Here is a 15668-nt window from a genome sequence, read left to right as displayed (position 1 = left end):
CAAGCACATTCTTACATTAAAGCATGTGCCTAAAGTTAAACACATACTTATGTGCTTTGCTGAATGGACAGCTGAATCGGGGCCTCTGCTCCTTAGCCTCCTTTCTCCTGCTTTGGCCCTTACTCTTTTCCCCAAAAAGAAAAGGAGTACTTGTGGCACCTTAGAGACTAACCAATTTATTTGAGCATAAGCTTTTGTAAACTACAGCTCACTTCATTGGATGCATTCAGTGGAAAATACAGTGGGGAGATTTATATACATAGAGAACATGAAACAATGGGTATTACCATACACATTGTAAGGAGAGTGATCACTTAAGGTGAGCTATTACCAGCAGGAGAGCAGGGGGGGGGAACCTTTTGTAATGATAATTAAGGTGGGCCATTTCCAGCAGTTGACAAGAACGTCTGAGGAACAATGGGGAGTCGGAGGGGGGAATAAACAAGGGGAAATAGTTTTACTTTGTGTAATGACCCATCCACTCCCAGTCTCTATTCAAGCCTAAGTTAATTGTATCCAGTTTGCAAATTAATTCCAATTCAGCAGTCTCTCGTTGGAGTCTGTTTTTGAAGTTTTTTTGTTGAAGAATTGCCGCTTTTAGGTCTGTAATCGAGTGACCAAAGAGATTGAAGTGTTCTCCAACTGGTTTTTGAATGTTATAATTCTTGACGTCTGATTTGTGTCCATTCATTCTTTTATGTAGAGACTGTCCAGTTTGACCAATAATGTACATGGCAGAAGGGCATTGCTGGCACATGATGGCATATATCACATTGGTAGATGTGCAGGTGAACGAGCCTCTGATAGTGTGGCTGATGTGACTAGGCCCTATGATGGTGTCCCCTGAATAGATATGTTAGCCACGGGCTTTGTTGCAAGGATAGGTTCCTGGGTTAGTTGGTTCTGTTGTGTGGTGTGTAACAAAGTCCGTTGCCAACTGTGTCCATAATCAAAAAGGCTGACAAAGGAGGTGCCGTTGTCATCATGAATAGGTCGGAATATGAACAAGAGGCTTCTAGGCAGCTCTCCAACACCACTTTCTACAAGTGATTACCCTCTGATCCCACTGAGGGTTACCAAAAGAAACTATACCATTTTCTCAAGAAACTCCCTGAAAAAGCACAAGAACAAATCCGCATAGACACACCCCTGGAACCCTGGTCTGGGGTATTCTATCTGCTACCCAAGATCCATAAACCTGGAAATCCTGGGCGCCCCATCATCTCAGGCATTGCCACCCTGACAGCAGGATTGTCTGGCTATGTAGACTCCCTCCTCAGGCCCTACACTACCAGCACTCCCAGCTATCTTCGAGACACCACTGATTTCCTGAGGAAACTACAGTCCATTGATGATCTTCCTGAAAACATCATCCTGGCCACTATGGATGTAGAAGCCCTCTACACCAACATTCCACACAAAGATGGACTGCAAGCCGTCAGGAACAGTATCCCCGATAATGTCATGGCAAACCTGGTGGCTGACCTTTGTGACTTTGTCCTCACCCATAACTATTTCACATTTGGGGACAATGTATACCTTCAAATCAGCAGCACTGCTACGAGTACCCGCATAGCCCCACAGTATGTCAACATTTTTATGGCTGACTTAGAACAACACTTCCTCAGCTCTCGTCCCCTAATGCCCCTACTCTACTTGCACTACACTGATGACATCTTCATCATCTGGACCCATGGAAAAGAAGCCCTTGAGGAATTCCACCATGATTTCAACAATTTCCATCCCACCATCAACCTCAGCCTTGTCCAGTCCACACAAGAGATCCACTTCCTGGACACTATGGTGCTAATAAGCGATGGTGACATAAACACCACTCTACACCGGAAACCTACTGACCACTATTCCTACCTACATGCCTCCAGCTTTCACCCAGACCACACCACACGATCCATTGTCTACAGCCAAGCTCTACGATCCAACTGGATTTGCTCCAACCCCTCAGACAGAGACAAACACCTACAAGATCTCTATCAAGCATTCTTACAAATGCAATACCCACCTGCTGAAGTGAGGAAACAGATTGACAGAGCCAGAAGAGTACCCAGAAGTCACCTACTACAGGACAGGCCCAACAAAGAAAATAACAGAATGCCACTAGCCATCACCTTCAGCCCCCAACTAAAACCTCTCCAGCGCATCATCAAGGATCTATAACTTATCCTGAAGGACGACCCATCACTCTCACAGATCTTGGGAGACAGGCCAGTCCTTGCTTACAGACAGCCCCCCAACCTGAAGCAAATACTCGCCAGCAACCACACACCACACAACAGAACCACTAACCCAGGAACCTATCCTTGCAACAAAGCCCGTTGCCAACTGTGCCCACATATCTATTCGGGGACACCATCACAGGGCCTAATAAGATCAGCCACACTATCAGAGGCACGTTCACCTGCACATCTACCAATGTGATATATGCCATCATGTGCCAGCAATGCCCCTCTGCCATGTACATTGGTCAAACTGGACAGTCTCTACGTAAAAGAATAAATGGACAAAAATCAGATGTCAAGAATTAGAACATTCAAAAACCAGTTGGACAACACTTCAGTCTCTTTGGTCGCTCGATTAGAGACCTAAAAGCGGCAATTCTTCAACAAAAAAACTTCAAAAACAGACTCCAACGAGAGACTACTGAATTGGAATTAATTTGCAAACTGGATACAATTAACTTAGGCTTGAATAGAGACTGGGAGTGGATGGGTCATTACACAAAGTAAAACTATTTCCCCTTTTTTTGTTCCCCCCACCCACCTCCCACGGTTCTTCAGACATTCTTGTCAGCTGCTGGAAATGGCCCACCTTGATTATCACTACAAAAGGTTCCCGCCCACCCCGCTCTCCTGCTGGTAATAGCTCACCTTAAGTGATCACTCTCCTTACAGTGTGTATGGTAACACCCATTGTTTCATGTTCTCTGTGTATATAAATCTCCCCACTGTATTTTCCACTGAATGCATCCGATGAAGTGAGCTGTAGCTCACGAAAGCTTATGCTCAGATAAATTGGTTAGTCTCTAAGGTGCCAAAAGTTCTCCTTTTCTTTTTGCAAATACAAACTAACACGGCTGCTACTCTGAATCCTTTCCCCAGAAATCTCCTGGTTGTTTACTTTCACATTTTTCATTTATGTTACTAATTTTAAGTTACTTACTATGAAATTTAAATGGGCTTGAAACTCATTTGGGGCTGGGAGCTGAAAAGGTGAACTTTTTTACTTAAGGTTTCAGAGTAGCAGCCGTGTTAGTCTGTATTCGCAAAAAGAAAAGGAGTACTTGTGGCACCTTAGAGACTAACAAATTTATTAGAGCATAAGCTTTCGTGAGTACTCCTTTTCTCTTTTTACTTAACTGTTTGATTTAATCTTAATCTGCTGTGCTGTAGTTTGAACCCATTGCCTCTTGTCCTACTCTCTGTGGCAAGAGGGGACAACTTTTCTCCATCTTTCTATGGCAGCCTTTCAAGTATCTGAAGACCGCTATCGCTCATAAACATCCTCTTCGCTCTCTTCACTAGACCTCACTGTCTTCCTTGTCTCCGGCTTTCTGCCACAGGCTGAATGGAACACTTGGGGCGTGACCCAGCTGCATTGAAATCAATTGTTGAAATATCATTGTTGTCAGTAAGCTTTGGATCAGGACTTTGATTGCTGCCCTTTTGTCATCCACAGGAAGACTATGGAAAACTCAATAAACTGTACAAGCTACTGACAAAAATATATGAACAGTCTGATCCTACTATAGCTATATGTAACCTATGTCAGTGATTCTCAAACTTCATTGCACTGCGACCCCCTGCTGCCAACAAAAAATACTGCATGACCCTAGGCGGGGTGGGCTGGAGCCCGAGCCCCATCGCCCTGGGCTGAACCCCTTGGGCTTTGACTTCAGCCCTGGGTGGCTGGGCTCAAGCTTTGTCTTCAGCCCAGACTCCAGTGAGTCTAATGCTGGCCCCGGCAACCCCATTAAAATGGGGTCACAACTCACTTTGGGGTCCCGTCTCACAGTTTGAGAACCTCTGACCTATGCTAACACAGTGTGGCTCTTTGTTTCCCTCTAGTGGCTAGACTATGTATAGAGGTTTATGAGTCAATGGACTTAGTTAGCTCAAGCAATGGAGGTCACGGGTTCAGTCCCTGCAGATGACCTAACTAGGGGGCGTCATTACATATACAGCCTAAATTCCCTGTGTCAGTTAAGGTAATCATCCCAAAATGCCTCATTGCTGTAACTACTATCTTGATCTAGTTTATGTCTGCCCAAAATCAAAATTGTTCTGTTCCTTAAATAATATTGTGTTAAATTTACAGGCTGTTTACTAGCTATATAAAACAAATGTGGTATGGTTATTTTATAGCAAGGAAAAATGTCTGTAAAAGCATCCTCATTGCAGCATGGTAGGGAATGCTGTACGCTTTCACTCCCAACAGCTAAAAAACCCGACAAACAACAACACATACCACCACCCTACGTATTTAATATTCTTAGAAAGTAACTTTGAGCTCAACATATCATGCACTATGCTAGTATTTTCACCATCTGTAATTTTTAATCAAGTGTTTCATAGTGGAAACCAATGTACATTTGACCAATTTTTTGAGCAGTGTTCCTGTGTAGCAGCAGCAGCAGCTTTATGTAATGAGAATTTATTAAATTATCAAACTGATCTGCAGGTATGACTTCGTGGAGGTGGAAGATCTATCTGAAACTAGCACAGTTATCCGAGGACGGTGGTGTGGTCACAAGGAAATTCCTCCAAGAATAACATCCAAAACAAACCAAATAAAGATAACCTTCAAATCCGATGACTATTTTGTGGCTAAACCTGGATTCAAGATTTATTATTCCCTTGTGGTAAGTAACTTAACTACTTAGTTGATACAAAACATTCCAGAGTGTGAAAGAACAGCAATACTTGGAGACTGGATGACATAGCTAACTACAGCTAATCACAACATTAATTAACTGTAAATACTTTCCTTCCAGCAAACTACATAAGGCATAGATAAAAGCAGTTTTGACATCCTGTTATTAAATATAAACTAAAGACAAGTCCATCACAAGACTTACACTAATAATATGTTTCAGAAACACTAACACTTTCTGCACTGAGGCTGCAATTCCAATGTACTGACAAACACCACAGCAATGACAGTTGAAATAGTTGCTGTTTAAACTCCATTTTGATTCTCATTTGACATCAAAGAAAAGTACTGTCAGGAGGTTTTGACTGATTCTAAGCAAGAAGTCAGGACTTTAACACACATGGGTCAGTCGGTCCTAAGAGATAGGCGAGCGCCGTTCCGAAGGGACAGGCGATGGCCTCCGTTGCCCTCAGCCGATCGAAAGGGAGTTGGGTTCAGATCCCCGAATCCGGAGTGGTGGAGATGGACGCCGCGAGGCATCCAGTCTGGTAACACAACCAATCCCAGAGAAGCTGGCGGGAGCCCCGGGGAGAGTTCTCTTGTGTGTTAAGGTTCAAACTGTTGTTATAAGCTCTATCGTTCTTTGTATTATGTAGTGGTATTGTCATTGCAGAACACACCGACTTGATGAGATGAAAGCCCTCTGTTTTTAAAGAAGCAGGAATATTAATTAGTCTAAGTAGATTTTGAAACAAATGTGTTTTCAATGTATTGCCCTCAATAATATTATAATCCTTTGGGTGCAATATAGCTGAACAGAGGTGAGTTTTGCAATCAGGTGGCAACTTACTATCCTGACGTCATTATGTTTTCATATCCTTCACAATCCAGATTTCTTTTATTCAATCCAGTGTTATGTATTCAGGCTTTCTTATTCCTGTTAGCAATAAGGTTAAACTTGTCCTAGGAAAAATCCACTATTTACACCATTTCACTTCAGCTAATGGCTTTTGTGTGAGCGTATACTATTGTACACTGAGCCCATTCCATGCCTAAATATGGGAGATATATTGCAAATTCAGAGCCAGATGCTGCTTCCGTGTATTTAAACACTGGGCCTACTCATGGAGTAAAACACTACTCCATGTGAGTAAGGATGACAAGAATCTGGAGCTTGATTTGAACGTAATCTAGCAAGGCTAACATTTATGTTGTTGCAGTCCATGGAGTACCACAATGCATAAACATTTAAGCAGTGAAGCAGCCCCTTTTACATCATGTGTATTTAATATTTCCGGAAAACCTCTGTTACAATTAGATAGCTTTACATAGCGACTATGTATAGTTCATATAGGACACCTGGGTTTTGAGAAAATGAACATTATCATTCAAGCAGAGGATATTCCGCACTAGAAAGCTCGAAGTGTAGTTACTATACCTAATGCTTAGAGTGAGCAAACAGAATGTTGTGCCGTTTAGCTAGTATATGTGAGAGAATATTCTCCTAACACACTCTTAAAATGAAATGTTCTTTTTCTCAGAAGAGAGAAATCTGTAGGGGACAGGTGGTAGTCATGAGGATGAAATGGCTTTAGCTGCTGCTCAAAGTTTAAATTGTCCATTTGAAGATCCATAGGATTAATAGTCAGCAGACTCAGCCCTTAGTTGGTAGTCTTCACAGTCTCTCAGGACTGAGTACGTACAATGGATATACTGCACGCTGCTGACCCCTGAAGGTTGAACTCAGCATGCATTTGCAGGCAGCAAGTTAGAAAATATTATTGGACCATGCATAAACATATGATGCATCAGATGAAATAAAAAATATTTAAATTGCTTTTTTCTTTGCTCCACGGCCATTTCCATCATTAGGCTATTTTTGGAACTTCCTTGGGAAACCTTTCTGGTAACAAATGCGCACAACTTTATTTAAAAAAAACAACCCATGGACACTAGTTAAATTAATTTCAACTGGTGCATATAAGCTTGTTTGTCAGTTCACCACTCTGCATGTGGCACATATTGAGGCACTGCAATGCATATATTGTTCAACAAGAACAAAGAGCTATGTTTGTTATCACCTCTTCTAGTACATTCCAACTGTGCTCTCCTTCCATTCTTCCCATTTGAAGAAACAAAAAAATAGCCATAAACAGGAAGGGGTCATGTTTACAAACAGGGTTTTGAAATGCAACTACTAAAGTTGCACCTATGCATATGGACATGCTCACGTAAAATGAGTCATTATACATAAACAGGTACTTAGGCATGTAAAGGCCCAGTTTGTGCACAGATGTTGCATGGTCACACTGCAAAACTATTATTGCAGTGCAATTGCCAGCTCAACACAGGCACCTCTTTCTCCCTATATTTTCTTATAAAACCTCCTTTTTCTTCAAGCTTCACAGGCCTAGAGCACAAGCATCAAACCAGTCTAGATATCACCCGTGCCAGCTGTTATCCATGAGCTGGATTTAGCCTGCAAAATTGTTTGAAAAGCCTCCTTTCTTGATCTTCTTTTCCACTGTGTGGTTGGTTTTTGAAAGGATTTTTAGGTGGTGGTGGGGAGGGGATGTTGCTTCACTTATTTCCCTTAAAAATATAAATGCCCTGGTCCATGCTTAAGCGCATGCATACCTCTGGGGAATCCTTAGGCTCATCTGACTCCCATATTTTGTATAATTAAATTACTGCAAGTGTATAGTATTTGCATTGAAAATGAAGCACTAAACCTTCAGCCGTTATACCTGTCTTAACTTCAATAGAACTACTTCCAGTGAAGGATCTGACTCATAGTTATATTGAGTTGAGTAAGCATTAGGTACACACAATCAGGCACAATGTGATGTAGGGAGTTAAAATGAAAAATCACATTGCTACACATGCAAGAAATCCCCACTCACGTAAGTAGTTTCATACATACCAGTAGGACTGCTTGTGGAAATGAGCAGAATCGGGCCCTGAATTTTAAAAACATACTATCATGAATGTATAAAGTAATAATCAGGAAGTAGTCCATGAACAAATGCCAACAAAATTAAAAGTGGATGCTTTAAATTAAAATTCTCAATCTTGTATCTGATTTTGATTAAATGGGATAATTAGAAAATGTTTAATTCCAGCTGATAATTGAAGTCATTATTTTTGGCTTGTCTGTTTTACAAGAGGCATATATCCGTTATATATTGACATTAATACATAGTTACTGTATACCCTAACTGGCCTCTAAATTCAATGCATATTTGGGAACTTTGATTTTAAGTATTACTGGCGACAAATGTTCCAACAAAGCTAGAAAATGTATTGAAAAAGGAAAGTCAACAGAGTAAGGCATCAAAACAAATTCTATTTTTATTTTAATTTTTGTTCTGCTCTTCTCTATAACACCATTCAAGAAATGTGAAAATTCAGGGGTTTTATACAGTTTTCATTTTTTGTGGCTAACATTGCAAAATAAATCTGATGTACCCCATTGTTAATGAGGAGTAACTCCACTGAAGTCTATGGAATTATACCAATATAAAACTGAATAGGGTGTCGCTACACCATATCCAAAGTGGTTTTTGTTTGTTTTAAATGAAACTTCTTTCGAGGAAGAGTCCAATAGAATTTCACAGAAATGAGAAATTTTGACCCATCCTAGGGAATTTGATAGAGAATTATATTCTTCCTAGTAATACAAGATACACACTCCCTGTCTGATTATCTAGTAATAACACTAGTCAAAAAACAGAAAGAAAAATCACAGACTTGTTCATGAAAATTAATTGCTGGTTTTTGTCAGATTTTTGATCAATTCTGATTAGAAGACAAATGGAGCCCAAATGCTGGATTTAAACAGTTCGGCTCTGTCCCATTAAGACTTTCAAAGAAACACCAACAAACTAAGCATATTTAGGTCATGTCTATGCTTACTGGGGAACCACGCTGTTGTGATCGATGCAGAGGGGGGTCAATTTAGTGGCTCTAGTGAAGACCTGCTAAATCAACCACAGAGTGCTCTCTGGTCAACTCCAGTACTCCACCGGAATGAGAGGAGTAAGGTAAGTCAACAGGAGAGCGTCTCCTGTCGACACAGAGTGTTGTAGGCATTGCATTAAGTCGACCTAAGTTACTTTAACTCCAGCTGGAGTAGGGTAACTTAGGTCGACTCACCCCAGTAGTGTAGACAAGGCCTCAGAAAACAAAACAAGGTCCTGATGCTGCCACTCCTACTCAAACAAATGTCTCTCTGTCAAATGATTAGTCACATTATCTATCTTCTGTGGATCTAATCATGCAAATGATGATTGCAGGATCGGGCTGCAAGGTGTTTAATTAAAGTAGTAATAACTGTCATCAATAACAATTTCCTTAAAATGTTTAACATGAAAGCAAAACAATTTGCTTATCTTAGTTGGCTAGCAGTGCAAATACAGATTCAAAGATTTTGAGCCCAGAAGAGACCTCATTAGCTTGTCCTCCTATATTTCACAGGTAATAGAATTTCATTAGATCAAATGCAAATTGAACCAATTTCTGTGTAGGGCTGTGTGAATATTTGTCCTCTCTGCTTTGGTTTAAGTTGTTACTTTTTTTTTCAGGACAGACACTTCATTGATGTCTTCAAGACAAAATAGGTTGTCTGGAAACCTACATAATATGTTGCATGTGAAAATATATATGATAATAGTGTGAAGTTATTTTCAATGCTTTTAAAATCCAAAGAAGGAATCTCAGTAGATTTTTTTGGGAAGGTGAGAGGGTGAGTGATTTTGGTTTTGTTAATGAAATGATCAGAAATGAGATAAATCACATTACAGGGATGTGAGATATTATATATATTACACACACACTTATCACTCATGCTCCTGATCATTTTTCACTGATTAAGTTTTGATTTCCCATGTATGCTAGCCAGGATGGATATTTTCATAAACACTGTACAACAAAAAAACAAATACTTCATGTGATGAAACTCCTGTTTCCTTGAGATGCTGGCAGATAACCAACATCTGTGTTCTTGTCTAGAGTGCATCGCCCTTGTATAAAATTGTCAACAAGGGGATCAGCTTTCTAGGGGACAAAGAGGGGAGAAATTAAGTTCTTTCTAATTACATAAGACCAACCCAAAGGCTTTAAAATTCCTTCCCCATTTATATGTAAACAAAGGATTTGGGAGATTATATGTGGTCATTTTGTTTAGGAGCATTTGTAACATTAAAAAGAAGCATTTAAAAAAGTACTAAGTGGTGTATACTCTTCGTGAAAAGCAAAGAATAAATCTCACACAAGGAAAAGGTTTTCAAATCTCTGTTTGCATGTTAAAAGAAACAGACTGCTCACTCAGTTAATGTTGCACTGACTTCGGCTAACTTCTACCTCTCTTGTACAGGAAGTGGGTTTTCTCTTCATAAGTGCAGAGGCTGAGACTCTGCAGTTCTAAATTCCATTCCTCAGTTTATCTTCTTCATAAGAGTGTTATGAAGAGAGTGAGGTTTTATGGCATATAGGCGCAAAGAGAACCTTTCAGATGTACAAAGCAGCACAGGAGAAAGCACAAAAGAATTGGGCAAAGGAAGCAAAAGTGAGAGTTGTGTAACCAGGATAAGTTGGCTGGAGTCATATGGGTGAACAGTGTCCAAGGTCTGGACTAGAGTTATGGCAGTAGGGCTAGAGACAAATTCATAGATTGATAAAGTTTTGAGGCCAGAAAGGACCATTACATCACTTAGTCTGACCTCCTGTACATCGCAGGCCACAAAATTTCACCCAATTTATGGATGGAAACAGCTTGGCAGTGAAGGTGAACAGAGCCAGCTATAGGTCTAGGCCTACCCAGGCTGCTGAGCACTTACAGCCTGGTCATCCCTGTAACAGCTCTTGTCAAGCTGTCCCTTGTCCTGTTTCAAGAGTCTGCCCCATTAATGGCCCCCCCACCTCAACAGAACTGCCAGTCACTGTCACTGAGTTGGTGCTCCCTCTGCCCCTAGAAAGTTTTGCTAGGGGGATAGCCTAGATGTAGCACCAACCCTTGGGCTAAAGAAGAGAGGAGAATCTCTTAGTTGGGGATTGGTCCTGCTCTGAGCAGGGGGTTGGACTAGATGACCTCCTGAGGTCCCTTCCAATCCTGATATTCTATGATCTGTCTGTAGCTCTGTCTCCATAGTATCTAAGTGCTTCCCATGTAAACTAGGTCTGCTTGACAGATTCACAAGTGGACTACGTGAGTCTTCAGCTGTCCTTCTTTCATCAGTATAGGAGGTACATCTTGGGATGTATATATGGAGTCTTCTGTTTTCTTCTTCCTTCCCTGCATTGTTTTGATTCTGTTGGGAAAGGTCCTCTGAGTGAAGGGTTCTGCAGCAAGGCCAGAAGTGGTCATGCTCTGAATTAGTGTGACCTACTTGGGACGCTCATTCCACAACTAAATCCTCTTCAGCTCATCTCAGGATGATTTGTGTCCAGCCTCTTGTGCCGCATCATTCCAGGGACATGCAGGTGTCTTGGTGGCCCATAGTTGGATATGGGGACCATAGATATAGCTGGACTCTGATTTGATGATGACCTTGAAGGTCAGGATTAAGGCCTCCCACAGACAGCAGAAGAAGACTGGGAGTCAGTAGAGTACAGGGATGATGTGCTTGGGGTGGCATGGGTCATGGAGAAGCAGCCAGCCCCATTCTGAAGAAGCTGGATCCCCTTCTCTGCTTATTCCTGCAGTCCCAGATACAGTGAATTATAGCAATATAGTCTTGTTATCACTGAGGTGTGGTCTCTCTCCAGTCACAAAAGTCTTTTAGTGCCACTAGAATTCTCCCTATGATGATTTTAAACCTGGTTACGAGTCAAAGATGACACTGAGGTTGGGGGAGGATGGAGGAATTATGTACTGTGGTGGAAAGCGAAGTGTGCTGAGAGGAGTTGAGGGGAAAGACATGAACAGGTCTGATTTTGCTGCTGGAAACAGAAGGGTTGTAGTGATACAGTCACAGATGTGACCACAAAGAGACAGATCAGGGGAGGACAGATTAACATGAGAGTCACTGGCCTAGAAATTATTTTTAAAGCAAGAAGATTAAGGCACCCCAGGGTAAGAAAGGGGCAAAATAGGAAGAAGAGGGAGCCAACAATGAAGGCTGGTGAGAGCAACACAGTGTGAAAGAGGAGGAAATGGAACCACCTATGGAGATGCTAATGGAGTGGTCAGAGGCAGGAGAAAAACCGTACAAGCAAAGAGACACAAAAACTCAGAGGAGATAAAGTTGAGGAGGAGGATTTGATTGACTGTGTCAAACTCAACACAAGACTGAGAAAGATGAGGATGGAGAAAAGGCCTGTGGGGCTTGGCCAAGAAAAAGATCATCTGTCACCTTTGTATCTCAGTGAAGCTGAGTGGGCAGCATCCAAGTTGCAGAGGACAGAATAGCAGTAAGTTTTGGAGTAGTCACCGTTGTTAAGGAGCATGGTAATAAAGGGATGGAGAGATGTGCCAAGGCAGCGGGCAGGAAGAATAAAGGGTGCAGGTTTAGGAAAGTTAGTGACATGCTTGAAGGCAGTGGGGACAAGAAGCAGGTGACCAGTTCAGTGTAGGTGTTTTCCTGGCAAGATCTCTACCTGATGGGAAGCATGGGAATTAGGAGGGCTGGGTTTTTGGAGAGTATCAAAGGTGGTGAAGAGGCAGGGGGGTGGGGGTTGTAGGTGTGGCAGTCGGTCACGGAGCGGGGGAGGAGGGAAATATAAAGCTTTTGGCAAGGTGGGTGGAAGAGCTGAAGGAGAGGACAAATAGACAACAGTTGTAGACATCTGTCAGACTTCCACTGGCAACATCATAGTTTTCACCTAAAAATAAATTTGAGTTTTCCCAGCTGCAGAAAGTGTGTACATGGTGACTCTGTTGTTGACTGAACAGAGTGGTGAAGAGTGGGCCCTTTTCCGTCATCATTCCCTGGTGCTTTGACTGCTTAGTTCACATTTGACTCACTTACCGTACAGTGTTGTCTACCTGTTTTCCCACAACAACAATCCTAATTGTGTCAGATTCCTGTTGAAAGTCTTCTTTATTGAGTTAAAGGTAGGGAAGGCATCATGTATGGTGCCTAATGGATTCACACCACTATAAGACTCTGGGACTCTGGGTAAAGGAATGGCAAGAATTCTGGTGCATGATGGTACTGTTTAGCCCTTACTATATACAGCACTTTGCATCATCCAAAGATTAGACAGACATTAATTATGAGCTCAAGTACACTACAATAATAAATAATAGAACGTAGCAACTCTTTAAAGGAATTGGTCAATAAGATGCATTAACAGCTTTAGATTTTAAAGAACCAGAGTTCTCTGCTGGTAGCACCTACTGGTTGTGATAGTTAACTAAGAAGTTTATTGTGTATGTGATTTAAAGGTAAAAGAGGGAATGCTTGCTTTTCTAAAAGATCGAGGTAACTTATAGCCACAAGCAGGAAAATAGAAGAAGGGCTAACACACTACCAGGAGTGTATATGATATACATTGGCATCCAAGAAACGTGTATTTATTATTTTTTGCAGAAGTTCCCCGAGGCCTTATTCAGGGTTGAAGTCCACTTTTTTCTGGGTGCTGTACAAAGAAAAAGTCCTCCTCTGCCTCAAAGAATTTACAGATAGAGCCCTGCAAATCCACCTGTATCCGCTTTACATCTGCGGTTAGCCTGGCCATGATAAGAGCCTGGCGGGCAGCTGCGGGGAGCCGTGGCAGGCCCTCCACATGCCCTGGGTGGGGGCCCGAGCAGCCCCCAGACAGCTCCACAGGTCACCATGCAGCAGTGACCGGTGGCGCCAGAACAGGAGGCCTCGCCTGTCCACTTTTCACAGGGGTGAACCCCTCTCCCTTCCCCTCTTCTTCCTACCCGAGGCCCCACCCCCTTTCCCACTGGCCAGGCCAGCATGGATCCCAGCCGGGGAGCTGTGGGGAAGCTGTGGCAGACCCTCCACCTGCCCACAATGCGGGGGGGGGGGAGGAGGCTGAGTACAGCTCCCAGCTGTGTCCCTTCCCCCCAGGGGGTCCACGACTCCACACTGGCTTCCCACAGCTGCCTGCGCGACTCTCCCCGACCCTGCTCTGGCGGGGGGGGGGGGGGGAAGGGGGGTGGTGCCTCGGAGTCTCAGCCCGGACACGGTAAGTAGAGCCCTGCAAATCCACAGATATCTGCAGACAACTTTTGCAGATCACGGATCAGATGCAGATACACATTTTTGTATCTATGCAGGGCTCTTTTTTATAGTCATGTTAGAAATGAGACACAACAAAGGGTATAGAACACAAGCATGGGGAGACAAGGGCATTTGTGCATACCAAAGATGCATAAATCTGGATAAATAAATAGCCATTGGAGCAGGGGGATTGGATCTGTGGGGTGGGGTGCTCTAATCACCAAGATGTATAGCAACCTCATGCCTATGTGCACTCTCTCTTTGGCCCAATGACTTGACTCTAATTACTTGGCCACAGTCAAACAGCTGCCACAGAGACTGAGGGAGCCCTACATCAAAATACCCCATAACCCAGTGGTTAGAAGTGGCAGATCCCTGTTCAAATCTATGTGTAAATTTGGGATTTAGATGCCTAAAGTGGCAGCTAGGTGCCTAAATCCTTTTATTAATCTAGCCCTATGTAAATTCTGTACAGAGAAGAGAAGGAACTCCATCTGGCTCCTTAAGGTTACTTCTGCTTGACAGATTTCTGCAGGAGATGACTGGTGAATGTAGACATATGTTGGACCCCCAACCTCCCTTTAAAACCATATTGAAAAACTTGTGAAAAGCCTTCACAGCAGGCTAGGTTATTGATGTCTTTTAAATGAAAACAAGACCTGTATGTCTTTCCAGTCTTGCAGAGAGGTGGGCCTCTGAGGCTCGACTTCCAGTTTTGAATTACACCAACATTATTTATTCCACTACATGTCAATGTTACCTTATAAAGGCTGACACAGACTTCTAGAGTGTTTATCTCAGGCTTGTACTTCAGTATCCATTTCATACTCAGAATTGCTACAAAGTGGTGTGTTGTCATTCTTTGGAATCTAGAAAAACATCTCTGCATGAGGTAAAATGTGGGTATGATGGTTTCCAGAATACATTGTTTAGAGAATAAATTATCACCTTATTTCTCGTAACAGATATAACTCAAAAATACGTATAGCCTTTGATTAAATAATAGTCCATGTTTTGAGAGTCGTTTTAGCTTAGTTTTTTGTGTTTTGTTGTTCTGTTATAGCACAGCTGCAGACAATCGTAAAATCTAACAATTTTTAAAAGCTCTCAGGTCATCTAGTCCATCTTTCTCCAAGTGCAGGAATGGCCTTTATTTATTGTACATTTATTAGTGTTTTGTCCAGTAAAGCTTTAAATATGCCAAGTAGAGATGAAGACACAGACTAATAAATCACACTGTCAGAAAGAATTTTTGCCTTGATAGCCTTAATTTTCCCTGTTTTAATGTCATCCCATTCCTTGCTATTATACCTCCTTCCATTATAATAAAGAATTCTCTTTTTCTCATTGGTGTTTAAATCCTTCAGATATTGTAGAGTATCTTTGGGTCCCCAACCCCTTAGTTATCTCTTATTCAGGTAATAATGTCCATATTTAGCTTTTTAACTTTGCACATAGATCAGTCCCTACAACCGCCTCACCATTTTTGTTGCTCTTCTCTGAACTCCCAAATTACCCTCCCCACACGATTCCATTGTCTTTCTAGAAGTGAGGTGAGCTGAATCCAAAGATTCAAGTGAGATCGCACCAATTCCGTATAGGGAGACA

General features: G+C 42.1%; 1 protein-coding gene across 3 annotated transcripts in view; it reads left to right on the top strand.

Annotated features, from left to right (window-relative positions):
* Window positions 1–15668, top strand: part of PDGFD (platelet derived growth factor D) — a 187609-nt gene that overhangs the window by 115521 nt on the left and 56420 nt on the right. For all 3 annotated transcript variants that reach the window (XM_084629125.1, XM_084629124.1, XM_084629126.1), the window contains exon 3: window positions 4696–4876. In XM_084629125.1, coding sequence (XP_084485251.1) covers window positions 4696–4876 — 181 coding nt within the window. The remainder of the gene's footprint in view (window positions 1–4695; window positions 4877–15668) is intronic.

This window comes from Lepidochelys olivacea (genome assembly GCF_965140295.1).
Source record: "Lepidochelys olivacea isolate rLepOli2 genome assembly, chromosome: 1".
Classification (NCBI taxonomy): Eukaryota; Metazoa; Chordata; order Testudines; family Cheloniidae; genus Lepidochelys; species Lepidochelys olivacea.
This window is presented reverse-complemented; position numbering and strand designations above follow the sequence as displayed.